This window comes from Penicillium verhagenii (assembly GCF_028828195.1).
Source record: "Penicillium verhagenii strain IBT 33310 chromosome Unknown utg000003l_segment0_segment0, whole genome shotgun sequence".
Lineage (NCBI taxonomy): Eukaryota > Fungi > Ascomycota > Eurotiomycetes > Eurotiales > Aspergillaceae > Penicillium > Penicillium verhagenii.
The window spans coordinates 3868302-3893397 of record NW_026643167.1 but is presented as its reverse complement, the minus strand read 5'-3'; the positions used below and the strand labels follow the sequence as shown (position 1 = coordinate 3893397).

The 25096-nt window shown below is 48.2% G+C and overlaps 9 protein-coding genes across 9 annotated transcripts; 3 read left to right on the top strand and 6 right to left on the bottom strand.

Annotated features, from left to right (window-relative positions):
- Nucleotides 1–23: 23 nt before the first annotated feature.
- Nucleotides 24–1402, bottom strand: N7466_002809 (uncharacterized protein; the record flags this gene model as incomplete). The annotated part of the gene is made up of 3 exons (XM_057162207.1): nt 24–670; nt 721–786; nt 841–1402. 3 exons carry the CDS (start codon nt 1400–1402, stop codon nt 24–26), a joined length of 1275 nt encoding a protein of 424 aa, XP_057025492.1.
- Nucleotides 1403–2608: 1206 nt separating this feature from the next.
- N7466_002808 (uncharacterized protein) lies at nt 2609–4354 on the bottom strand (the record flags this gene model as incomplete). The annotated part of the gene is made up of 2 exons (XM_057162206.1): nt 2609–4103; nt 4164–4354. The coding sequence occupies 2 exons, from the start codon at nt 4352–4354 to the stop codon at nt 2609–2611; spliced, it is 1686 nt and encodes a 561-aa protein (XP_057025491.1).
- Nucleotides 4355–5224: 870 nt separating this feature from the next.
- On the bottom strand, nt 5225–8324 carry N7466_002807 (uncharacterized protein; the record flags this gene model as incomplete). The annotated part of the gene is made up of 3 exons (XM_057162205.1): nt 5225–7288; nt 7341–8090; nt 8172–8324. 3 exons carry the CDS (start codon nt 8322–8324, stop codon nt 5225–5227), a joined length of 2967 nt encoding a protein of 988 aa, XP_057025490.1.
- Nucleotides 8325–9113: 789 nt separating this feature from the next.
- Nucleotides 9114–10453, bottom strand: N7466_002806 (S-adenosylmethionine synthetase; the record flags this gene model as incomplete). Its single annotated transcript, XM_057162204.1, has 3 exons — nt 9114–10114; nt 10196–10281; nt 10374–10453. 3 exons carry the CDS (start codon nt 10451–10453, stop codon nt 9114–9116), a joined length of 1167 nt encoding a protein of 388 aa, XP_057025489.1.
- Nucleotides 10454–10914: 461 nt separating this feature from the next.
- Nucleotides 10915–11784, top strand: N7466_002805 (putative signal sequence-binding GTPase GPN3; the record flags this gene model as incomplete). Its single annotated transcript, XM_057162203.1, has 1 exon — nt 10915–11784. One exon carries the CDS (start codon nt 10915–10917, stop codon nt 11782–11784), a length of 870 nt encoding a protein of 289 aa, XP_057025488.1.
- A 550-nt stretch (nt 11785–12334) lies between these two features.
- Nucleotides 12335–12958, bottom strand: N7466_002804 (Apq12 family protein; the record flags this gene model as incomplete). Its single annotated transcript, XM_057162202.1, has 2 exons — nt 12335–12816; nt 12943–12958. 2 exons carry the CDS (start codon nt 12956–12958, stop codon nt 12335–12337), a joined length of 498 nt encoding a protein of 165 aa, XP_057025487.1.
- Nucleotides 12959–17214: 4256 nt separating this feature from the next.
- Nucleotides 17215–19902, bottom strand: N7466_002803 (M protein repeat protein; the record flags this gene model as incomplete). The annotated part of the gene is made up of 3 exons (XM_057162201.1): nt 17215–18153; nt 18202–19649; nt 19704–19902. 3 exons carry the CDS (start codon nt 19900–19902, stop codon nt 17215–17217), a joined length of 2586 nt encoding a protein of 861 aa, XP_057025486.1.
- Nucleotides 19903–20456: 554 nt separating this feature from the next.
- Nucleotides 20457–22010, top strand: N7466_002802 (H(+)-transporting V1 sector ATPase subunit H; the record flags this gene model as incomplete). The annotated part of the gene is made up of 3 exons (XM_057162200.1): nt 20457–20751; nt 20821–21334; nt 21401–22010. The coding sequence occupies 3 exons, from the start codon at nt 20457–20459 to the stop codon at nt 22008–22010; spliced, it is 1419 nt and encodes a 472-aa protein (XP_057025485.1).
- A 504-nt stretch (nt 22011–22514) lies between these two features.
- Nucleotides 22515–24157, top strand: N7466_002801 (Zn(II)2Cys6 transcription factor; the record flags this gene model as incomplete). The annotated part of the gene is made up of 3 exons (XM_057162199.1): nt 22515–22710; nt 22784–24070; nt 24126–24157. The coding sequence occupies 3 exons, from the start codon at nt 22515–22517 to the stop codon at nt 24155–24157; spliced, it is 1515 nt and encodes a 504-aa protein (XP_057025484.1).
- Nucleotides 24158–25096: the final 939 nt, after the last annotated feature.

Genomic DNA, 25096 nt, shown 5'->3' with positions numbered 1-25096 from the left:
CCACGGAATTTCCGGGAAATAGGTCATTTGCTCGGAATGCGACGCTCACCCCGCTGGTGGGCCTGACGGCTTTGAAGAGTTGATTGATCTGACGATCTAGACACTTGAGTCCACACGGCTAAGCCATTGACTGACAAACGATTGACAGCCATGCTCTTGACCGCTATCTGAATTGATATCAACATCGTCGTCATCGGAGCTTTCAATGTCGATCCAGGAATGCTGATATAAAGATTTTTCATTTGATGGGTACGGGCTGGGTATGTCCATATCTCTGAAACCGTCTTCGTTGTGTGATTCAACTCGATGTATCGAGCTTTGGAGATTGGCCCACCTTTACCGCTTGAGTTCCCATTGCCATTCGCATTATCGAGGAAGGAAATTCCTTCAACCGATCCATCGGGCGAGCGGAAGCGAAATCGAGCGTCGTGCTGCATGGAAAATTCCAAACCGGATGAAATTTCATAAGTAGACCCGTTATTTCCACCTAGCTGCCATATGATCTCGCCAGTAGTGCCGTTGATCTTCAAAATAGCCGAATAGTGGCGAGCCGATATCAGATAATTTCCCTCGTCATCCTTGTCGACACTGTTGATTAGGAAATAGTGCCAGCCATCCACAGCGCTGCGGCCATTGTAGGGACCCTCGGACTCCAGAGATATCATGCTATCTGGCAGCCAAGTCAGTATATAGTCCGAAATATGAATAGAAAACTCATACAATTAGGATTGACGTGGTCTAAACTGTACCATTCGAATATCAATTCGCGAGTATGAATATCGATCTCTGTCAATATTAATTAGATGCCACCCGTGTGTAGTAAGTCTTGAAGAGCCAAACCTTGAAACCCGGACGATATAATCCACTGTTGTCCTCCATCCCCTCCATAACTGCTCAGATCCGTCGGAACCGGGACTGCAAGCTCGACCAAAGCCGTTTTGCCCCCAATCACATTAAATTCATGACCCGAAACCAAGCGATGCGACACTGCCCCAACAACAGCAATGTTCTGATACCTATTATCAAGCACAGAATGGTGGCCATTCATACGCACGTGCGGCGCATCCAATGATCCTTCAAAAGCCCGCAAGGCAGGCTCGCCATCAATGACCACGACACCAAAGTCGATAACATAGCCGCTGAAGTAGCCCACGCCAGACCATACCAGGTCTCCGTCATCGCAAAAGATATACGGGCCTGGTTGCTCAGGTCCATAGAGAGCGGCGTCTGTCCCGGTATCCTGTTTAGGCGCGACAAAGATGTACCCGGATTCTGTTCCAGGAGCAGCTGGCACGGTGATGTTTAGTACCGGTGGAGCCAGGTCAGGGCGCGAGAGGTATTGCCAATCTGCGGACACAAATGGTAAGATGAGGCTCAGCCAGGTCAGATGTGCGAGGGGCATTTTCGTGGCAGGGGCTCTGCGCTCGTGGAATATGGACACTGGAGTCCTGGACAGGTTGTGGGATTGGGTCACTTGCGGGGAAACCTAATTATGCGGCTATTGGGAATGGGGGGATTCGGTCGTGACTCGTGGACCCTGGGTGGCAGCCGCGGGTTTTCTGCAGCTGCTTGAAATTGTACAGGCAAAGAACAGTCGGGTGAATCTTTGGCAAGATTAAAACAATGTTGCACAGAGGGGGGTTGGAGGTACACACTGTGATACATAGTCGGGTCCATGTATATAAATCGAGGAGGCTTCCTGGAAAATGTCAACTGGGGGTATGATTGGGCAATTTTTTAAATGACAATGGACATTGAGCATGACATTGGACTGGCTCCAGGGTCGAGGGAAGTAAAGGGGAGATGGTTAAGATAATTGGATTAGTTGAAGTCCTGGAGAGAATATGGAGAAAATGGAGAAGATGGGAGATACACATAGTACTAAACTTGTAGGTCAATTGAACTGATTCTGGGGTACTGAATACGTCAACTGGTGGTCGCGTTTTGTGTTTTTGCTTGGTCACTAATTAAACTAGTTAATAACCAGTTAAGAACTAGTAATTAACTAGTTTACCAGTACTCGTGATGATACGTCTCGTAACTTTTCTTCTCTTTTTCGTATCGCTGTTGCGTTGGCTCAAATAACGCGCATAGCTCATACACTCATATTTTATTCGTGTTTGACGCAAATACGAAATAAACTTCAACATCTACAGCTGCACCCTAATCATCTTTTTGACGGGAGTGCCTTTTGGTACAAAATAATGGCTCTTTCGGAGCAATTGTCATCCTTGGATTTGGATGCAGTCACTTTTTCTCATTGACACAACCTGTCCATTTTGGGGCGTAACAGTTTGATAGCTAACTAGTGACTACTAGTGGTTCTACTAATGTCAGGAATGCATGCAGAGGTGGCATCAACCGTATGGATTCAAGCAGAAGAGGACACCATAAGAATCAGTCCATCCATTCTATTTGACGCTTCCAATGGAATTCAGGACAAATTGATGCTTCGCTTTTCTATGCCCTTTAAGTTGGCATGTTGGAATTTCCAACATTGAAGAATAGGTAGAAAACTCCAAGGTCGTTGTAATTGAGATTCATGGAGAACCTCAAGATAAGGTTACATAAGAAGATAATAATTCCTGTTTCTCTTTCATGCGTCCATTCAGACTCCATCCTCGTCGAAGTGTCCAATATCTCCTCGTTTCATAATCAAAGAGTCTAGCCCTTTCAGATATCTTTCCCATAATCCACCAGAACCCAGTGACAGAATCCGCTTGAATCGAGAATAGTGTCGAGCAGCCTCATCTGGTTCTTCTGTTTCAACATTCTCGCGAGAATCAGGGCCCCAAATTTTCCAGATGCTAGTGTGGATTTCTCTCTGCCATGGTGCCAGGCCATGTGCAAATCGAAGCCAGGCGGTTTGAAGGTCACTTGCCATCTCGCGTTCCACTTCACTGAGTTGGGTGTCAAGATTGCGAAACAGATATATCACATCAAATCCATGGTAAGACTTCCCATTGAGAATGTTGGGAATGTGAGAGCACTGGTCAAAATGATATTTGAAGAGTTCGCCCTCGCCTCGCAGACGCTCATTCACGATTCCGGTTTGGTAATTCTGGATTTGGAAGACAGCTTCGGCAGCCATTAAGCATGCCCTAGCGAGGAGCAGTTCCGGCGCCAGGTCGGCAGCGATGCCATATTCCCGGAATACTGCGTCGAGAAAAGCCTCATCTTGTACATCTTTCATGAGCGTGTCTCGAATGATGTCGTAAGTGTCCTTTAGTAGCTTCTGGACAAAGATGACCCCCTCGTCGTGAACATCACCAAACATGAAGCTCTTCACCCAGCTCGGTGCTTCCGTGAGGTCTTGAGGCTCATGTGCGTAGAACCACCCATCCAAGCATGGATTTCCAGTATCGGCGGTCCCACCCTGGATAATAATATCTGCGTCAGCCAGGGCTTGCTGATCAACTCGACGCAATTGATCCAATGCGTCTTGGGTGTGTGGATCAATGGAGAAATAGTGACAGGCACTATGGAAAATTTCTTCATGGTTCTCAAGCGACATTGCACGCAAAGTTGGCCCAAGGCCAGACATACAGACTGCACGGTGAAACTTCATCGGATGATTCGACGCCATGTGGTGGCCAATGCTGACGCCTCCAGCGGACTGTCCAACAACCGTTACATTCCCAGGGTCTCCACCAAAATCCTCGATATATTCTTGTACCCAGTCGAGAGCAACTTTCTGGTCCGTGAAACCAAAGTTTCCGTTCCCAGCGAAACCGTCGCGCCTGAGCTCTTCTCCGATCTTCGCGCCAGCTAGGAACCCACCGAGTCCCAGCCTGTAGTTGATGCTCACGGTGACTATAGGTAGTCTAGCGGCTATGCTATGCGACACAAGGTTCACGGTGTCGTATATGCCGTAGTTCGCGCTTCCGAATAACAACGATCCACCATGTATCCATACGAAGACGGGGAGCTTTTGGTGTGTCGACTTGACTGATGGCCGTTGAGCTGTGACGATGTTGAGGATGAGGGCCGTCTTTTCGTCGCTGATGGGAGTTCTTGTGAACGTTGGGTTTGGGGGAACTGGGATAAACGGATTTATTGGGCTGGAATCACTACCCGAGACCTGGGGCCGGGGGCAGTTGTTGCTTCAAAAAAATTAGTTCAGTCATTCTTATCAAGATTTCGTCCTGGAATAAAGAACATACCCCAATTGAGTTCCATCATGGTATCTGCCTGGCCAGGACGTCTTCAATTCAGAACGGGTCCAGCGTTTTCGGAGGTCGGCGTATGGAATGCCACAGTACTGTTCCACCCCGTCTGCATAGTGCCAGCCATCAATTGTACCAAGGCCTTGGACATTCAATGAGCACTTGTTTTGGGGAATTTGGAAAGTCATTTTTGAATTCTAGGTGAAGTTTTCTGAGAACTTGGAATAAAGTGAGGCGAAAATCTTGATACGTAATTTAGCTGTGATTCGTTGTTTCCCAATTGATTCAGCAAACTCATTCCTTTGTTAGCGTCCAAACTTAACGAACACACCTTCAAACACAATTCTCGAGTCCCGAATCGTGGGAGGTCCAAATACCAATTTTGGTTTGTGGATGATCACAATCAGTCGATACTATGCGGGAATAGTCAAGAGAAATTGGAAACATAGTAACCTCCGAGATGCAACAACGGGCAATATCCATGGGATATGACTTAATACGTTTCGAATTCTCTTGATCTTAAAAAACCCCCATATTTGATCTCTGTTTCACAGATATTCAAGTATTCCGCGGAAACCCTTGAGTAACCAACCTAGTGATCTGCAGTAAAACAGTGAGTCCAGGTGCAGTTTCGTTCAACAGAAGCGATCCTACAATCAATTGACTCAAAGTGGAGGCGAAAGGAGGCGCAAGTACCCGGGTAGGTACACTGTGACTAAATTGGCACAAAAGATTGAGCTATCCAACATTTTTATCGCATCTGAGGCAGTAAGATTATGCCTGTGTGAATTCTTACTGTCAATTGATAGAAATCATGAGATTGTATTTTCAGTGTCGAGGTTAAGCCTCGTGCGCTGCATGCAAATCCAAGAATCGTCAAATCAAAACACAGCCAATATGGAAATATGGTAACCTTGGGATCATTGAACTCCTGTAACAATGAAAGGCGAAATGTGGTGTATCAATGGCCTTGCCCTAGAACATGTAAAAATGTTGCATCACAAAATAGAAAACAAACGACGCCAATGATGCAAAATTGAACTTGAGGATCTTGCAAGCTACAAAAGATCCATATCGTCATCATCCCAGCCCAGCTGGTCATAGACTGATTTGGTTTGTGACTTGTCCGGTGTCACAGGAATAACAGCTGCACTTTTGATGGGGGTGCCAAGGACAACTGGAGAAGATGGCACACGAGGATTGAGCGTGTTCATGGTCGGAAAATTGGGCGGTGCGGGTATAGGCCGAGACACAGGCATGGTTCCTGGGCCACGTTGCTTTGGTGGTGTCTCCACAATCATCGACGAGCGGCTTTCGAAAACCTTGCTGGGGGGCATTGATGATTCAGGTGTGAAAGTTGGGATGATGTTTTTGCGCCGTGAGACTGGGGTTGAAGGCACCATCGGCTCGGTGGGGTTGGTACGGGACTCTGGGACCTTGGGCACTTGGAAAAGGCCCGCCCCCTGGCTTGCAGACGAGGATAACCGGCGAGGATTCGTGCTGGTAGTTTTAGTGGTATCAAACAAAAGCCTGTTGGGCTGACGGGTGGGCGTCTCTTGGATAGCCCCACGCTCTGCTGGTTGGGTTTGACGTCGCCCACTGTCGCTTGTATCTACCGGTTGACGAGACTTGAATGGGTTTGAGTCCGGTCCTGAGAATGAAATCGCCCGTCTACTGGAAGATGGGATCATTTGCGGTGATTCGGCTAGGGAATGAATTTCCATTTCGCCGGCAAATGATTTGGAAGGTTTGAGAGTTCGAGGTAGAGGAGGCATTCCAACGACCGCATCCTTCTTGCGATTGCCACGGGGCGTTGCCATGACCTGGACACCCTGGCCGTATGGGTTGCGAACAGGATTCTTTGGCTTCCTTGAACTACCTCCTCCGCTTGAAACACGCTTGGTGGCATCCTCGGCAATGTCCTTGGCGACCATCTCCCTGTTTGGTTTGCGCAGGGCATGAATGGCAGCATCAAGTTCTCTCTTTTGATCAGCCAACATTTGATTTTTTCGCATTTTACTCTCATGCTGACGAGCAGCTGCGTTGAGATCAACCTCCCGGCTTTCCATGCGCTTGACGTGGTTTCCACTTCGGACGGTCCCCGATAGGACTGTGGGAAGCAAAGGATCCATGGAATCCCGATTATGGTCTTGTTTGCTGGGAACTGTATTGGACCGGCGCAGGGATGGATGTCGATTTTGAAAGGATGCCGCTGCTTTTTCGTCTGTCAAAACACGGTGCAATGAGCGTCGGGTGTTCTGAGGAGGCGCCTGTCGTTTTACTTCGGCCCCTGGCTCCGGACGCTGTCTCTTATTTGACGATTTCTTGGAAGCTGGTGAGATACCACCAGAAACACCAAACTTCCGGGTAATCAACTTGCATTTCTTAGGCAAACGTGCTGCATAGAACGGAACGATGACCTCGGTGCAAAAATCACGGACGGCATCGCTCTCAACTTTCTTTCCAGACATATGGCCCTCGTTGAAAGCCGATGCCTTTGCGGTGTCGGCCGTTGAACTTTCCTCAAGACCAACAGCATGCCAGATGCACAACCGGTCGAGGTGCAGTTCAAGAAGCACGTCTAAATCCTGAAGCTTCTTGGGCTTGGGTTTCTTGGCTGGCTCTGTCCCGTCAGTCTCTTTTTGAGGTTGCGTAATTTTCTCATCGGCAGGCGTCGATTCCAAAGCTGTCACTTCCAAAATCAAGAGAATCTGCAGCTGAGTTTCACGCAATCTCAGATCGGAGATGTGTTTCCTGTTTTCCGCTTCTCGTGAATTTTCCTGTGCAGAACTTTCTGCCACACTCCGGCTCTTCCACCACTTGTGGATGAAGGTATCTTCTGTGGGATACAATCCATTTTTACCCATCTTCTTCTTTTTACTCTTTCGTTTTTTGGTACCACCTTCTTCATCAGATACCATAAGCATTGCATCACTAACGGCTGCTGGCAAGGCTTCTCGGTATTTGAGGTCCATCTTCTTAGCTGCCAAGATAGCCTCGCGGTAGAACTCGATAAGTCCACTTAGCTTTTGCGGGACTTCAGGCGGGACTTCAGAGCTACATGATTGGAAAGCGGTACGGCAGCGAGCCATGGGACCTTTGGCAAAGTAGGCCAGAGATGTCTGAGAAATTGTTAGATATCAAGACCCAGAATAAGCAGAGAAGCACACTAACCTTTGAGGTATAAAGAGCTTGCAAGTAATGATCTCTCATCTCATCCAGCATCTCCTCAGATGACTGCTTCAATCCAATGATATGGTTGTCTGTGTCGTCGACATCCATAGCATCCGTAAGACCCATACCGGGGGACGTCGAAGGTGCAACAGAAGCCTCCCTGTCAACATTTTCAACTTTGGGGACAGGAGCAAGGGAGTTTCCCCGAAACTCTAGTACGTCAACAAAAGAGGGCACGGCAATCTCAGCCTCCGGCTCATTCTCTTCAAACACAACATCGACTTGGAGTGCGGCGAAATCATCTCCCAGCCCAAGGTCCGAGAGTGGCTCTGCTATTTGCGCAGTCTGCCACCAATTAAGAGCGTCCGGAACAGGGAAAACCTTCTCTTCAGCTTCGACATCCATATCCACCGCTCGAGAAGATCCTTGCCATCCTTTCACAGCGACAACAAGATCGCCCTCATGCACCCAACGCGCAAGCTTAGTGAGCGAGTAGATACCTCGCTTCACTCTCTCAACCACATAGAGTCCACCATCGGCGAATAGCCGCACGGCGAGTACGGAAGGCTCCGCACAGGCGCATAGTTCGTTTTCGAGGGCGGGGATATCGGCAACAAACAAACCGCCTGGCTGCGCGTCAGAGTGTGACCACGACGCATCTTCAAGCCACGATAGTGATAATTTGGAACGAGGAATTAAGGTAATGCGATCTAGGACGAGTGGTTCATCGGAGAGTGACGCGGCGTGTGCCTAGTGGAGATTAAAGAATGACTGTGAGCTAGGGATGTTACATAGATTGAGGTGTTGCTTTGAGAACCAATAATCACGTACTCTGATCACTATAGATGAGCTAGCTATCTGTCCAGCAGTAGCTTCATGTCCGATCTTGCGTTTCTTGGACAGCGGTTGGGCCACTTCCGGGAGCTTGTTCAGGACGGAGGCATTGAGGGGATCTAGAATGGTTGGAATCACGCGCGCGGTCATGGTCGCGTTCAGGCAATGGTGGTCATCATGCAATTATCAGGTCTTCGTGAAACAATATGTCAAATAACTAAAATGTGGACGCGCTGATGATATGCAAAGTTGGTGGGCTTAAAGTGGAAGATCGCGAGTTAAATTGTCAAGTGGAGTTTGGCGTCACGCGTCGAGGCCCAGGCACTAAGGTTCGCCCCCCGCCCAAATGAAAGAATTTCATTCGTTCTACAGGCACTGATCCTCGCGATCAAAGCCTCACATCTTAATTGAACTACAAGAATTGGCACAAGGGAACTGGAGCATTATGAATATTGTTTAAAATCGTTGAGATTGTTATTATAGTAATGCTAATGTTTAGATTAGCGACCTTGGAGCCACAAATGGGCCTTATGGTATAAAAAACCGACTGTCTTCGTCACCGGCAAACAACAACATCAAGTCAAGAACAATGGTACACAGTACGCATCATGCATTGACAAGATACTGAGCAAGGTAAGAAAAAAGTAAGGTCATATGGTTGTTGAAGACTTCGCTCCCGAAAAAAACGCCTGAACATCCCGTCCCAGTTGATGAAAGTGGTATCATGTTGAATTTTATCTTCGCCGTAATTTGCAGGACAAGCATGCAGATAATGAAACAAGAAAGATTTGAATCCCAAAAGGGAAATCAAACTTTTGAAAGATTTTTGTCGTTTTAATTTTTATTATGCTCTATGCATGTGCTTTGAGTTGTTGAAAACAAAGCAATCTCATCACATTCGTCAAAGCCTCTCCAAAGTTAATGGATGGAGGGATCCATTTAGAACTTCAGAGCCTTAGGCTGCTCCCAGGTGAAGCTCTGGTTGGTGAAGTGACCGTTCTTGGCAGTCTGGAAGTAGATAGGCTTGGCCAGGTCCAGGTCCTTGACAATGACACCAGGGCGGAGATCAAAGTTGTTGCGGATGATCTCCACAAGCTCGTCGGAGGTCTTGGTGGAAGTACCGTAGGTCTCAACGAAGATTGAAAGGGGCTCAGCGACACCAATGGCGTAGGACAGCTGAACGAGGGCACGACGGGCAAGCTTGGCGTTAACCAGGGACTTGGCGATCCAGCGAGCAACGTAAGCAGCGGAACGGTCAACCTTGGAGTAATCCTTTCCGGAGAAAGCACCACCACCGTGAGCACCCCAACCACCGTAGGTGTCGACGATGATCTTACGGCCAGTGAGACCGGCGTCACCCTGGGGACCACCGATGACGAAACGGCCAGAGGGCTGCAAGTGGTAGACGGTACGGTCGTCCAAAAGCTCAGCGGGGATGACCTTCTTGACAATCTTCTCCTTAAGTTGGGCACGGATCTCCTCAGTGGAGATATCGTCAGTGTGCTGGGCAGAGATAACAACGGTGTCGACACGCAGGGGCTTCACAGCACCGTTGTCGTGGGCGTACTCAATAGTGACCTGAGTCTTGGTGTCGGGGAGGACCCAAGGGACGGAGCCATCGAGACGGCCAGCCTTCATGGCAGCGTTGAGCTTGTGAGAGAGGAGAACGGTAAGGGGGAGGAGCTCAGGGGTCTCGTCGGTGGCATAACCGAACATGATACCCTGGTCACCAGCACCGAGCTTCTCAAGGGCCTCATCGTAGTGAAGACCCTGAGCGATATCGGGGGATTGCTGCTCAATGGCAACCAAAACGTTGCAGGTCTTGTAGTCGAAACCCTTCTCGGAGGCATCGTAACCGATGTCCTTGATGGCACCACGGATGACCTTCTGGTAGTCAAGGAGAGCCTTGGTGGTAATCTCACCGAAGACCATGACCATACCTGTAGAAAAAAAAAAAGAGAGAAGTCAGAATTGAATCAGTCAGAATGGCAATTGGGGGCCAATTAATATTTGTCACTTACCAGTCTTGGTGGCAGTCTCGCAAGCAACCTTGGAGAGGGGATCCTCTCTCAAGCAGGCATCGAGGATAGCATCGGAGACCTGGTCACTGTAAAAGGGGACACAGTGGTTAGAATTGATACATAAAAAGTCCCCGAGTAATGGCCTCAGGGGGAAAGAAAAACAGGAGGAAAAACTCACGCAATCTTATCGGGGTGACCCTCACCAACGGACTCGGAGGTGAAGAGGAAAGTGCCGGTCTTCTGAGCAACGGAACCCATTGTGAAGGATGGTGTATAATTAAAATAAAAGAGAGAGGGAAGAAAGAAAGATGGATGGAGGAAGAGAAAAAAAAGAAAGCGAAGAAAAAGAGGGAGAGGGGTCGGTATATGAGAGAGAGAGCGGGGCAGAAAAAAAATGGGACCCGGAACCGTAGAAGCTGGGACATTCAGACTTCGGGTTCCGACCAGTCTACGGCCGCTCTACGACCACCCACCACTCGATAACGCCATAGATGCATATCTGGCCCCGGCTCACCGTTTACCGCCTTCACCCCAGCCCCAGCGCCCTGCAAATCATGCAAAATTAGTCCAGTCAAGGGGTCCACTACTTCACCGCCTAGCCCCGCCCCACCGGCAGTGGAAAATTCTCAGTTACCGATAAGCAGTTCCACTGATAATCTTCATAGCTTTTGATATCATTCACGACGCGTTCATTGTTTTCCCAATTTATCTAATTCACCATGTCCAAATTCGGCGTGCTGGTCATGGGCCCTGCTGGTGCGGGTAAAACCACATTCTGTAATGCCGTGATCCAACACCTCCAGAGCACTCGCCGGAGCTGTTTTTATGTCAACCTGGACCCCGCCGCAGAAAACTTCACATACGAACCTGATCTCGACATCCGAGACCTGATCACTTTAGAAGATGTGATGGAAGAGCTACAGCTTGGCCCGAACGGTGGTCTCATTTACTGCTTCGAATTCCTCCTTCAGAACCTAGAATTCCTCTCCGAGGCCCTGGAGCCATTGAGCGAAGAATACCTCATCATATTCGATATGCCCGGCCAAATCGAGCTCTACACCCACATCCCTCTCCTACCCTCCCTCATCCAGTACCTGTCTCGCCAGGGCCCCTTGAACATCAACCTCTGCGCCGCATACCTACTCGAAAGCACCTTCGTTGTCGACAAGGCCAAATTCTTTGCTGGCACCTTGAGTGCCATGTCCGCAATGCTTATGATGGAAATTCCTCATGTGAACATTCTCACCAAAATGGATCAGGTTCGGGATATGGTCAGCCGCCGGGAACTGAGGCGTTTCACCAATGTGGATATGCAATTGCTATCGACTGAGGAGAACGATCCAGCTGTGAGCGCCAACCCAATGGCCAAGGATGCCCTGATGAGTGGCGATTCCTTCAGTCAACTCAACCGAGCCGTGGCACAATTAATCGATGACTTCAGCATGGTCTCTTTTCTACAATTGGAGGTCCAGGATGAAGACAGCGTTGCGGGTGTTTTGAGCCACATCGATGATGCTATCCAATACCACGAAGCTCAGGAACCCCGGGAGCCCAAGGACGAACAAGAGGCCAACTTCGCAGACGAATAAACCATTGGTTCTTTTTTGGTTTCCTTTTCCGCTTCGGTGTTTCACGGACACCAGTAATCCCGAGATCCGAATCAGTCCAATATCCTCCGAGCGCCATCGGCTTATTTGTTACCCTTACACTAGGATGACCCGAACTACAAATGTCCGGCGAATTTGATTACGGTCAATTTCTCGAGCGGCGACAACAGAACATCCGTTTGGATGGCAGGAAATCGATGTACTGATGGCGGGCGCGGGGCGTGTGGAGGAATATACAAACCGACCCCACCAGCACCACATCCAGCACCACATGAAGCGCCACATCGAAATTCCGTTGTTCGGAGATCACCTCATTTTTACAGGAACAGAAGCAAATATCGACATGATCACGCATAATAATATGTACGCTAAAAATTCAATAAAAGAAAGCCCATGAGTAACGACAACTCCCCAGAACAAACAAAGCACAGACTCCGTAGCCCAGCGGTGACAATATATTCCCTGCAAAAGTACTACTGTAGCCAAAGGGATTCACCCGATCCTTCATCCAGATTATGCCGACCTCCTTCTATCACCAATAGCCCCCACGAGACCCCCGTTTCCCCGATCCCGACCCGGATCCGGGCATCCAGCCACCACTGGGGTTCCCATTTTTAGTTTGGAAATCTTCCACGAAACCCATCGTCGCCCCCCACAGCCAACCAAGATCCCTCCCGGCATTTTCCACTCCCACCTGGTACACATACACGCCTAGGCCGACTAGGGAGCCCCAGAAGAGTAGTCTGAAGGCCAACATGACCCAAAACATGACAAGGCGGCGCGCATAGTCGAGAACCTTGAATGAGATAAACAAGATAACGACTAGCATAAATACAGACACGAGGTCAGGCATTTGTGCGGAGTTTGTATAGGTGAGTAAGCTTGAGAGCGGTTCAACGACGTAGGGCTGGACATAAGCGGAGCGCAAGTTGGCAAGTTGCGCCGTTACTTGGCTTTGGGTTGTGGTACGAAGGAAGGCGACTGTAGGGTTTTGGAGAAACGTCTGAACGTTTTCTGTAAAGCGAAAGTAAAGGTTAGCAGGTGATATTAGTTGAACAGTCCCAGTCGTTTCACAGACACAAGGAGAAGAGCTGTTTACTGCTGCTCTCTGGGCGGGCTGAGATAACAAGTCGCACGTACCTGGGAAGAAATCCATGGCTTGGTGCCGGTATTTAGCGAGTGGGAGGTTGGTTTTAGGGCAAGATGTGCTCAGTTGAAGTTGGAGCAGAGAAGGAGAAGGACTTTGTGCTTCCAGTCCTCTCTTTGGGAATCTGTTCCGACCCAAATCCCAGTCTTTGAAAGCGGCTTTGTTTGGGTGGCGGTCCGGGCTTGGCTGTTGGCTGTTGGCACTGTTCGGGTATGCGGTAGCACAGCGCTTGTATTGAGCGGACGTAAGAAATGCGGTTCTCAAGAGCTTCAAACGAGAAAACTTAGGTCTTTATGCGATTCATTCATGCAAGGCATCGCAAAGTGGCAGCTGTTGCACACAGCAACCGCGATAAAATCGATGCAAACCAAACAAACGGCATGTGCCCCACTTTTCTCTTTGTTGTTGATTGGTCTGAACACACTATACGTAGTTATGTCACTTGAAACACTGAAAGAGAATGCAAATACTGTACGATTACTCCATTTAGAATTCTTTTACCCTGTCGCCTTTGATAGTACCTTATAGGTAGTTAATCGCTCTATCTGTAGATTTTTCTCATCGTTTTAGCTCAGCCAGTTTGAATATATTATTAGGTAAGTAGCACATTGCTAGCATGTACAACAATACTATACCTACTAAATAGTAAACCCATTATCTGCGACAACGCTAAGCAAGTCAGTGCCTAAAGCCACCGATATGTAATTTAGCTTTTTGCGCAGCCAAATCTTTTGTTTGCTGGGAACAAATTCTATACTTATGGCAATTGTCAGTGGCCAAGCTAACAAAGTAGCTGCCATCGGGGATATCTCATCGAGGCCACGCTTAAAATCGTCTGTTCCTCTTGTCGACATACATTTTGTCGATTTGAAGAAAAAAGCAGTACTGCAACAGATCTCAGTAGCTAGGTAGTCAATATTAGACTTGCATCTTTGAATCTGCGATTCCAAGTCACAATTTCGAGGTAGAAATTTGACCAATGTGAGAACTAGCCGCAAGAGAGTGCTGCTTATAATTAAACGGCTGACACGGTATCGGTTCCAGATAGTTGCTTGGCCAAGTGTCAAGTAGACGTGAGCGGAGCCTTCATAAAAGTCGGATTTTGACATGTCCGTATCTTCTGAATGAGACATCAAAAATCCCCACTCGTCAGATACATGGCATTCCCAGGCTTCGTATGCACGATCTAGCCCTTGAGCATTGGTAATTAGGCTTTGTAAATGTTCGATTTTGAACCCGATGTTGTTGTCGCTTTGATGGATAACACGCAAGCATTTTGAGCGGAGAATAGTAAGCCGAGTAGAAAGATCATCAAGCATGGCGGCGGGATCTATACTATCCATTGTTGGTTCTTGAAGCCAGTCCGGAGTAGGTACCCCTTGGACTAGACAAGACCGCACCTGGGAAGATATGTCAATCGGTACCACTTTAAATAAGCCCATAGGTTTATACTCACAATTGGCCCTCGAACAGCTCGATCAAGATACGGGATCGACCCCCATCCCTGTCGCCGTCGGATTTGCAATAAACCCGTAGTCCCTCGACAATGACCTGTATGAGGCAAGGGATGGGAATCATGAACCGATCTCTCGATAGCGGGAAAATCTCCAATATTCCGACTTTCTTTACCTTGATGCATGATATTCTAATACAGATTAGCAATGATTCGTGGACGTTAGGTGCCCCCTTCCTCCCATCTGCATACTAACATCATATAAAGCCATAAGCACAGTAGCAACAAGCAGCTGATCGATCGTCTCATTGGATACGCTAGCTACCTCCGCCTGCATCCGCTTAATACAGCTCCAGTATACAAGCTCTGCATTTTTAATCGCACTGTTTGAGCGCACTGCTTTGCCAAACTTTGCCAATGCAAAAGCAAAAACGGCTAGACGCAGCGTCGACCGCGAATCGCAATGTTCCCAAAATCGGAGTGCACAAGCTCCATACTCGCTCTCAATTTCTTGTAGACCATTAGGCCATGACGTGAAGTGTGTGACCCAGTAGTTCAAAGCATAGACTTCAATGGGCAAAGACAGAGAAATACCCAGTGGGGGCGGCTGGGTTACCACATGCAGTGTGTTTTGCGGAAGCGGGGTATCATGGTTGGCGCGAGGGCGACGTGGTTTGCCTTTTGCAAAGTCATTTTCATTCTTAAATGGCCATGATTCTGATTTATCTGAGTCCCAGGTACAACTTCGACTTGCTTTGCGACATCGGCCGCAATTTGGTCGAGAGGAATCGCACTGTATGTCAGAAAAATGTATCCGTAAGCTTTGTAGGCTCGAGAACTGGGAAATTGCCCATGTACCTTTATTCGCCGATTTTTGCATGTGTTGCAGGCGTTACTTGGAAAGACCATATTTTAAAATGCAGTCTCTGTGAATGCATGAGCCGTGAAGAAATTTAACCTTGGGAGGCGCGAGAAGTGGGATTTGGGGGCGTAAATTGTAATTGATTGATTGATGCATCATGCATGTGCTTACGGGGGCCGATAACCGCCACCCTACTGCCATAACCCAATTTTACTTTCTAACTTCACCGCCCTGTTTCCCGCCCGTATTGTATTTATCTCATGCAGGAACCTCTTAAGGGATTTGATCTAAATACGGGTCACTTTTAGAATAGACTTGAGAATAGACTTGAGAATAGACTTGAGAATAGACTTGAGAATAGACTTGAGAATAGACTTGAGAAGGGACTTGAGAATGGATTGATTATAGAGTTCAAGGATTCAAAATAGAAGGAAGTACAGGGATTCAACGTATAACTAATGGAGTTGAAGGATTCTGTTGTGTGACCCTCTGTTAGTGCCACTTCGAGGCACGTGATGTTGTAGACGGGACAGAACCCCGCCCTTAGCTTAGAATTGTTAGGAATTCATCCCCCAATTCCAAGATATCACAGCAGATTCCGTATATAATGCAGCGCTGTATATAGAGTTCAAAAACTAATATGAATTTGGAATTACTCGTAATTTACTTTCTGCCGGTCGGAAAGTTGAAATTGGGTTATGGCAGTAGGGTGGCGGGTATCGGCCGCCGTACATGTGCTAGTGCTGCGGCGGCCGATAAGGGCCTCACGACACATCCCAAACCCCTCGAGCTTCATTTATAAATAGTATTAAACATTTGTTTGAATGCTTTTATTACGGCGTACGAGACAATTAGGGCGATGTTTGTAAGGATACTTGCTTAAATCTCGCTTAAACATTTAAATGTTGGCTTCAATGTTTAATATCGACAAACTGTACCAAGTTGTAAACAAAATACAGTGACTTCAATGTTCACATACATAGTAACTTATAACATTTGAAGTTTCTATCCCTCTATTTTCACTTAAGTGCTACCTATCTCTGCCGTACCTAGACCTCAAGAGTATTCTACCATTGATTATAAAATCTAGTTATTCCATCAATAAGTTTGAGGTGGTATATGATATTAAGTTTGGTTGAGATATACATAGGTCTTGAAATACTATACTATTTAATAATAAATAATAAATATCTATTGATTTCTATTCAAATGTTTATTTACACATACTAGAATATATCTATACATATAGAGTAGTAGGCAGTCAAGTGGGCAGTAGCTACCAGAGTAGGTGGTAACTACTAGAGTAGACAGTAGCTACTAGTGTAGGTAGAAGTAGTAATGAAATAGTTGTCAGATCCACAGGGGTCTGGGAGAAACGAATGGAAATGAGAAGAGAAAGAGATGGAGAAGAATGACTACTAGTAGCAATGGTATTCTTCTACTGAGCGGGATGGAGGGAAAAGGAAGGAAGGAAGGAAAGGAGAGAAGCTCTCACTTCCTGGACTAACTACTAACCCTAACCCTATCATGAAAACGACAGAAAACCCACACGCGCTGGAGCATGCTCAGGAGCGGACCATGTGACCAGAATGGGTCATATGGTTCACTTCTCCTAACAATAGTGGTGGAACCCGAGAGATGGAAACTTATAAGAAGCTACCAGTCTACATAATGTTTCAAATTGGGGTTTGCATGTCGTGAGGGTGGCCCTTATTGGCCGCCATACTAGTGCGGATTTATGTAGGCAGTTTAACCCCGGCGTCTGTCTACCTAGACACGATATAAACAGCAAATCATAGTTTTTATGTTCTTTCCGCAAAAGCGAATCTAGTATATAGTACACATGTGCAGGTATTCTCAATCATAAACTGCAGATCATGCTCATTAAGGCTCAAGAGACAGGGTGGAATCTATGAGATGTCTATATAAAATGGGACCATCTTAACGCCTTCATTTCATGGTACTATCGACCAACTCGCGATAGATCTTCTTCAAGTCAGCAATATCAGCTTCAAGTTCTTCGACTTGTTCACTCTTTTCGCCCAGCATCTCGAGGGTGGTCTGGTACCGCTGATCAATCTCTGTAAGCTGATCATTCAGTTCCTGCACGCGAGAATCTGCAGTCTTCTTCTCCTCTAGTTCACGCATGAGATCCACAACTTGCTGTCTGGATTCATCACGCTGAGCAGTGACCCGCACCAACTCGTCTTTGGAACCGGCACGTTCACTTTCCAAACGTCGGACGGTAGCACTCATGCGCTCGACTAGCTGCACTGATGGGCCTGCGCCAACGGTTGACTCGGAAATAATATCGTTGATGCCGCGCGATGGCATAGCTTGTGTACCACCGTACATAGATGGAGTAGCCGGTGTGGCAGAACCAAAAAACTCATCAGGCTCAAATGTGATTGACGGAGTCTCCATGATAATGTTGGTGTTGATCGGGGGAGGAGACAATGTTCCTTGATTAATTGAGGCCGGGTATGAGTTCTGGCGTGGCGGCGTGCCGATATCCGGCGAGGCAAATGGCATGGTGGACGAACGACGGCTAGAAGGACGATAGTCATATGGACCGGCTGGAATGGCGTCGAGATTGCTTGAACGTCGTATTGATTGAACGGGAGATATACCACGAGGTTGTTGCAAGTTGTTCATTTGCTCCCGCCACTTAGTTCGTTCTTCTTCCAGTTTCTGTGTCCACGACGCATCGCACACCTTCTTTTGCTCCACAAAGTCTTTCTGGGTGGTAGAAAGGTCTTCCACTGCCTTGTCAAGCTTTTGTTGCAATTTCTGCAACTCTTCCATGCGCTTTTCAAGTTCGTTTTCCACCTCTAGCTCGGACTCTTTGGCAGTTTCAACATCCTCTTCCAGCTTCTTGGCTTTGAGATTCTAGCAGATTGTTAGCGCAGAAAACAACAAGAAAGAAGTATGACCTACCAGCTCCCGGATCTTTTTTCGCAGCTCCCCTTCTCTTCGGCTAGTGTCATCTCGTTCTTTCTCAACATTGGCCAATCGAGAGAGCAAAGAGCCTTCTAAGGTATGCCAATTCTCGCTGGCAACTGAATATTGAGTCTGTAATGTCTCGATCTGTCGCAAAAGCTTGGCCTGGGTCTCCCCGGTTGCACCGGATGAAGCTTCTTCGGCCCGAGTCCGAAGACTCTCCATCTTACTTTCCAGGACCGACTGTTCGCCCTTCAATTCTTCCTCAAGCATACGGGCGCGGTCTTTCTCTTGATCAAGCTTCTCCTGCAGTTCAGCGATCTCCCTCTTGCTCTTCTGATCGCTGATATCACGGTCAATCTTTATATTCGCCAGCTCTTCTTCCATTTCATCAGCTTTATGCTTCTCGTGATCTAACGCGTCAGAGTGGGCCTTGGCCTCGGCAGCTTCAGCGCGCGCAAGCGCTCGACTCAGCTGTGCCTTCATTTCAGAGACAGTCTGGTTCAGAGCATTTCGCTCATTCGACACAGCATCATAGTCTTTGGTAGTTTTGGTCTGCGATGATAATGACTCAGTGGCTCTCTTTTCTGCAGCCTCAGCTCGCTTTGCCTTGGCTTCCGAGTTGGCAAAATCCCGTTCCAATTTCTCGTTCTTTTTCTTCAGCTCCGTCTGATTCTTGGTGATATCGCTAAGCTGTTGGCGGATCTTCTTGATGGCAGTTCGATGGTCCATCTCGGACTTTGATAGTTTCTGTCCTTCTTCGAGGAGCAATGCAATCTTTTCGTCCTTTTCTAGTAGTTGTTTCTTGACACTTCCAGGGGAAGCATTGGCAGCTGCAATCTTCGCCGAGTCCGCAGCTTCTTTTGCAAGATATTTGAGCTTTGATTGTAATGCGTCGATACGTTCAATGTATCCGTGTATCTCCTCCTGTCTCTCAGATTCGGCTGCTTTCTCTTCAGCCGGGCCATCATTCGCTGGCGTGTCCATGCTCATCCGTGCGCTGTCCACAGAAGGACGAATCACGTCTTCCAATGTTGACTGGGACTCTATCGGTTCCTCGCGGTTACTATCCAAGCTTGCTGGACGCTCTTCCATGTCGCCCGAGGCTCGCGGCAACGTGTCTATACCACCCAATTCAGTGGAACGTTGGATTGATGTCTCGGAATCACAACTGGGTCTCGGCAAATCTTCTTCAACATTAGTCCCCTCTTCGGCATGCGGTGTATTTTTAAGATCTTCGGTGATCTCCGCAGAGGATGCTAAAGTGGAGTCGATATCCATGCTCCGTCGCACATCGTTACTCGGTCGTGGACTAGCAGCTGGCGACGATCGGGTCGGTGAAGACTGGGTGTTGCGAATCGTGTTATTTGATTTTACCATGGCACGCGCCAGCCGTTCTTGGAGTCGATCATTCCTTCGCGCAGTTGAAGCGCTTCGAGATATCGCTATAATCTTTAGTTAGCCAGAGTTGCGCCCAATAGTACTCCGAAGTTCCCTACAGCCGGCTGGAGACCTTGTCAATGGTGTGCTCTTGGTCTCAATCTCCTGAGGCTTTGGATTCGCGGCTGCATTTTTCTGTCTCTCTTCTTCGTCCAACAGAATATGATCTAACCGAGATTCGACACCTGCAACGGCCTGTTGAAAGAAGGACCCCACTCCCCATTTGGGCTTGGATGGATTTTGAGAGTCCTGGGCCATTGTATCAGACACACCAAAGCGATGCGACTCAAATTACTGGGCGGTAAATGCCTTCTGTTCAATTTGCATGGGTTCGGTGGGGGGTGCGCTTGGACAACGGTTCGTTACATTCGATTCGGGAAATTAAGTATTAAATCGATCGCGGATGGATTTGTTTCGGTCGGAATAGAGGTAGGCGACAAGCTTGAAGCTGGGAAATGAAGGACGTGGAGTTGGATTCGAAGCCAAACGCTAGAAGTACAAGGCAACAACCACGTTGCCTAATGGATGTCGCACAAGATGCGCGGGTCAGATAGAGCGGTAGAGATCAATCTAACATCAATCGTATAACCGCTATTGAATAGTAGAAAGGCAAGAAGCGTAGAAGATGGGGGGTAGGGAGAGGAGAGAGGCTCATGAAGATGAAACGATCCGATCCGTTGGGATGGATGTCGGTCTTGGCAGAAGCTTCCGTCATCTCCCCAAGCTTCTCCCTCCTCCGACCTTAATTAACCCCCCTCCTCCTCCAATATCGACCCCGGTTTCCAACCCTTTTTCTCTGGGGACACTTCACCATGTCGTTAGATCCGCCCACTTACCTCAGCTCCCTTCAAAACAACATTCGGGCCCGGCCAATTCCTTGGGAGGGTGCTGTCCGAGCGGGCAACATCACCGATGACCACCTGAAGAAGATCAAGGCTGTGGACAAGGTGCGCAAGGAGCAGCGTATTCAGACAATAGAGGCAGATCTTTCGGGTTATACAAGCTTGCTTGCTGGTGGTTCACAAGGCAAGAGTGTATTGGACTCGGCTTCCCGCAGGGCAGATATCGTGCAATACGTCCTCGTGCTGGCCTCGGATCTGATTCAGGGTATGTGGCTGATTCAAGGAATGCGACAAGCTTGGACTAGATTGCTGATATATTAAATCATATATAAAGACGTTCCCTCGCTGGCCGATGCGCTCGTTTCTCACCCCGAACCGTACAAGCCATTCCTACAGTTCTTGCACCAATCCTCAAATGACCAGGATCCTATTCCGCTGCTCACCTCCACTTTCCTCACGGCTCTCGTGTCGCACAGTCTTGTCAGCTCGTCTAAACCTGCCTCGCGTGATGATGAAGCTCTTCCGCAGCTATACCTTTACCTCTCTACTCTGACCAAGAACCAAGACAGCGGGCTGCAGGACATTGGTGTTCAGGGATTTTCGGAGCTGCTCAGGAAGAAGCGTTCTCGCGAGATCTTTTGGAGCCACCGGAAAGAAACTTTAGAGCCTCTCATTGATACTCTGCGTGCCGCTGCAGGAATTAAGGAGACGGCCGGTGCAGGAACCAGTACACGTGGCACTGATTCTGGTTTGGCGGGAGGGGTTAGCCTTCAACTGCTTTATCGGGTACTCCTCGTAGTATGGCAGCTCACATTCGAGAGTGAGTTGGTTGGCGAGGAATTGCAAGAGTGAGTACTAGTATCCAACTTCCTTCGGGGTTAACTGAAGATGACAATTGCTAACCCTTTCCTTAGAAACTATGAAATCATTCAGCTCTACACCCAACTCCTGGTTATCTCCCAGAAGGAGAAGACCATCCGCCTGCTTCTTGCAACCCTACTCAACCTTCTTTCCACTAACCGGAACACCTTGCTCCCCGCTGCCGTCTTTGTCCGCCTACCTGTTCAACTCACCAAACTTTCCGGACGTCATTTGACCGACGAAGATCTTATCGAAGACCTCCAAGCCCTGTCTTCTATGCTAGACGAGTACACCAAAACTCAAACTACATTCGATGAATATGCTCTTGAAGTTCAGTCCGGTCATTTGCGCTGGTCACCCCCGCATAAGAACCCTACTTTCTGGAAGGAGAATGCCCGTCGTATCTTGGAGGAGTCCAACGCAGCGCTGCCTAAGAAGCTCGCTGAGATCATGTCTCAACCTTGGGAGAATGACAAGCAGGTCTTGGCCATTGCCTGTAACGACGTGGGTCACCTGGTCAAGGAGCTTCCTGAAAAGCGTACCCAACTGGAACGCCTTGGCTTGAAGGCCCGGGTGATGGAGTTGATGGCAGACCAAGATGAGTCGGTGCGCTGGGAGAGTTTGCGCGCCGTCGGTGAGTGGTTGCGATATACCTTCGAGTAGAGGACTGTCGAGGACTTTTGCTTTGTGTCTTTTTTTCTAGGGATTTCAAGCTCTTTCTCTCTCCATGTGTGGGATGAACATATACACTTTTTTGTTTCTTTTTTGGCATGTACTGTATTCCTGCCATAGCGCATATTATTTTCCTGTTTCAGGACAAAACTCATTTCGTCTACAAAATATTCTTATCTTGATGTCTGATTGGCAAGTTTCTGGATTGATTAAAACCCGCTGATCTGTGGATCCCCCACGAGGAAATGGCCCGCTACTCAACATATCTCTTGCGCGATCCGAAAAGGCAAATTCCATAAGATCTCAAGAATTTTCATGTGAACAGGATATTCAAATTTATGGGACTATCTACCACCATATCCCTCTTTTACTCTTGAGGAACTGTTCCCTGGAACCCGTTCAAATTTGCCACGGCGCGGGTCTCGGAGATCTCTCACTTCCCCGCAGAAATTATTCTCTAGGAACCACACCACACCCCACTCCACCCAGCACCCAATGTCGAGATCATTCAACGGCTGCACAAGATGTAAAGCACGGCGCCAAAAATGTGACGAGCAGAGACCGACATGCGGCCGCTGCTCGACCGCAGGCGTGCAGTGCAAATATGCAATGCAGCTGCAGTGGGGAGGGCGGGCTTTTTCACGATCGCGATTCGGTGCCTGCGTGGGCACCGGCGGCATGCAAAGACTGGGTACGTTTTAGATAGAGAAGCCAGTCACCGATCAGACAGGGAGAATTGTGCGCTGACTCTAGAACCCACCCAGAATACTCACCTGGAGAATTTATCTACACCACAAAATCCAAGTCCAAATCGGCCCAGGCCCCATCATCAGATCTCGCTTTAACACCACCCGTCGATCCCTTCTCGTCCCTATCGCCTGATCAGAGAGCGCTGCTCCACCATTTTATCAATGATGCGTCCCAAATTACGGCATGCCACTCCGGTATGCAGCAGGATATCTGCCGCATGCTCGTGCCCATGGCATTACAAACTCCATCTTTACTCCACGCCACCACTGCACTTTCAGCGATCCATCTACAAGCTCTACATAATCAGTCCGAGAACGTGAAAACCGCACCCGATATAGCCCGGTACATGGCACTGAGCTTGGAACATTTCCGCCAGGAATTACAAGATCCCTCGGCCAAGGGTTCGGAGGCGCTGGTGGCGACTGCCCGGACACTCTGCCTAGCAGAGATTCACTCTGGCGCAATCAACCCAAACTCATGGAGAGCGCACGTTGAAGGCGCAAGAGCCTTGATGAAGACCACAGATCGAAGCGGGGGAGAGAACTCACTTGCATCAGCGCACGGGTTCCGCCGGTACTTGGATCGCTGGTATTGGTCGATTGTATCACTGACAGCGTTGACGGGCAATGGCCCGCCCATTGGCGACAATTCAGACTTTGCCCCCTTTGACATGTCCAGGCAACATGAATCCCCAGACTATCTAGACGACTACTGGGGATTCACGGTCGATCTAGCAGCAGTCTTCCGCCAGATCGGCGCAGCCGCCTGGCGCAATCTAGAAGCGGAGAAGCGAGCGCAGGGTTTCGTTGAAGGGGAGATCGACAGCAATGTCGAGGACGACGCTGAATTGCTCGAGATGTCGGTCCGACAGCTCATGGACCGGGGCGCTACCTCACCACCTTCGCTTTATCCTGATGTGGCGGAGGGCTTGACGGCGGAGAGTATACAGCAACTTGCGCTCTGTAACGAAGCATTCCAGCATAGTGCTCTTATCCAGATCCATCGACGGCTTCGCAAAACACCAACCACTTCGGCCTATGTACAGCAGTCTGTTCAGCGGATTTTGGAGTGCACGGCTCAGATTGGTCCGTCTTCTGGTCTTAGTCCGTGGGTGATGCTCACGACTCCTATATTTATTGCGGGCTGTGAAGCTCGAGGTGAAGATCGCGATACGGTACGGCGGTTATTGACATCTTTGCATGATACCGTGCGCATTCCGAATGTGCTGCAGTCTTTGAAGTTCCTCGAGCAGTACTGGGCAAATCAGCTCAGCGAGGATGAGGATTGGAGTCATTTTCTTGGTATGTTGCCTTCCAGAATAAATGGGCGTATTTATCTTTCTAACTTCTCTCGCAGATCGTATGAACTTCGATTTCATTCCCTATTAGCGAGGGATGTTCCCCGGATATGTGTTATGTCATGTGCAACGAGCAATGTTTCTCTTAAAGGGGTGCTGGGGTTTGAGGTTTTCCTTATTTTTGCTTTTTTTCTACGTACTAAGTCTTGTCTTCTTGTTGTCATTAAGTTACAGGATTTTTTGCGGATACCTAGGTATGCCATCCATTATTACCTATCGTGCAGGGCGTTTTAAATTGTGGCATCATGCCCAGGTGGTTGTTTTATATTTCGTTTTAGCAATGCAGTTTATATGGATTCAGAGAATCGCTCGTGGATAGAACCTCTCAAGGAACTTGCTAGATTGGCCTCCTGGGACCTACATACCTACACCCATGTATCGATATACCCAGTCTCTAGGGCTCCACCTGGGCAGGGCTAGGCACCTAATCTCTAGGTCGAACCACTAGCACTGGCGTTGTCTGGACATGGATATTCTAGACGCGCTCCATACAGACATCCATAAACCTGTTGACTGGTCCGTTAAAAACCGTTCCAGAATTCTTGTAAATTGTTCTAGACCTCATCCACAGGTGGGCACCAAAAAGGGGCTTTCGATATTAGGCATTAGGTCTTTATAATGTTTGCTCGAAAGTGGGCGTTTGGAGTATTAATAGACCTGAGACCCACCCATATCGCATATTTTGACAACAACAAAGCCGTCGAGGCGGAGGGCGGTCAAATTTGAATAGTTTCGCGTATATTGAGAATATAATGAAATACGCGCAAACAAAGAAACAAGTGGATGACGTGTTGGTTTACCAAGTCTCATGTTCTCCTTTGAATGTGGACATCTACAGTACATACTGGGCGGCAAGGAGGTTACTATTCGCATCTACTGCAGCAATGTGTGGGCAGGTGCAGATGCGTGTTTGCTCCAGGGTCTTCAATGTTTCAATATTCAATGTTCAATGTTCCACTGGGGACGAAGG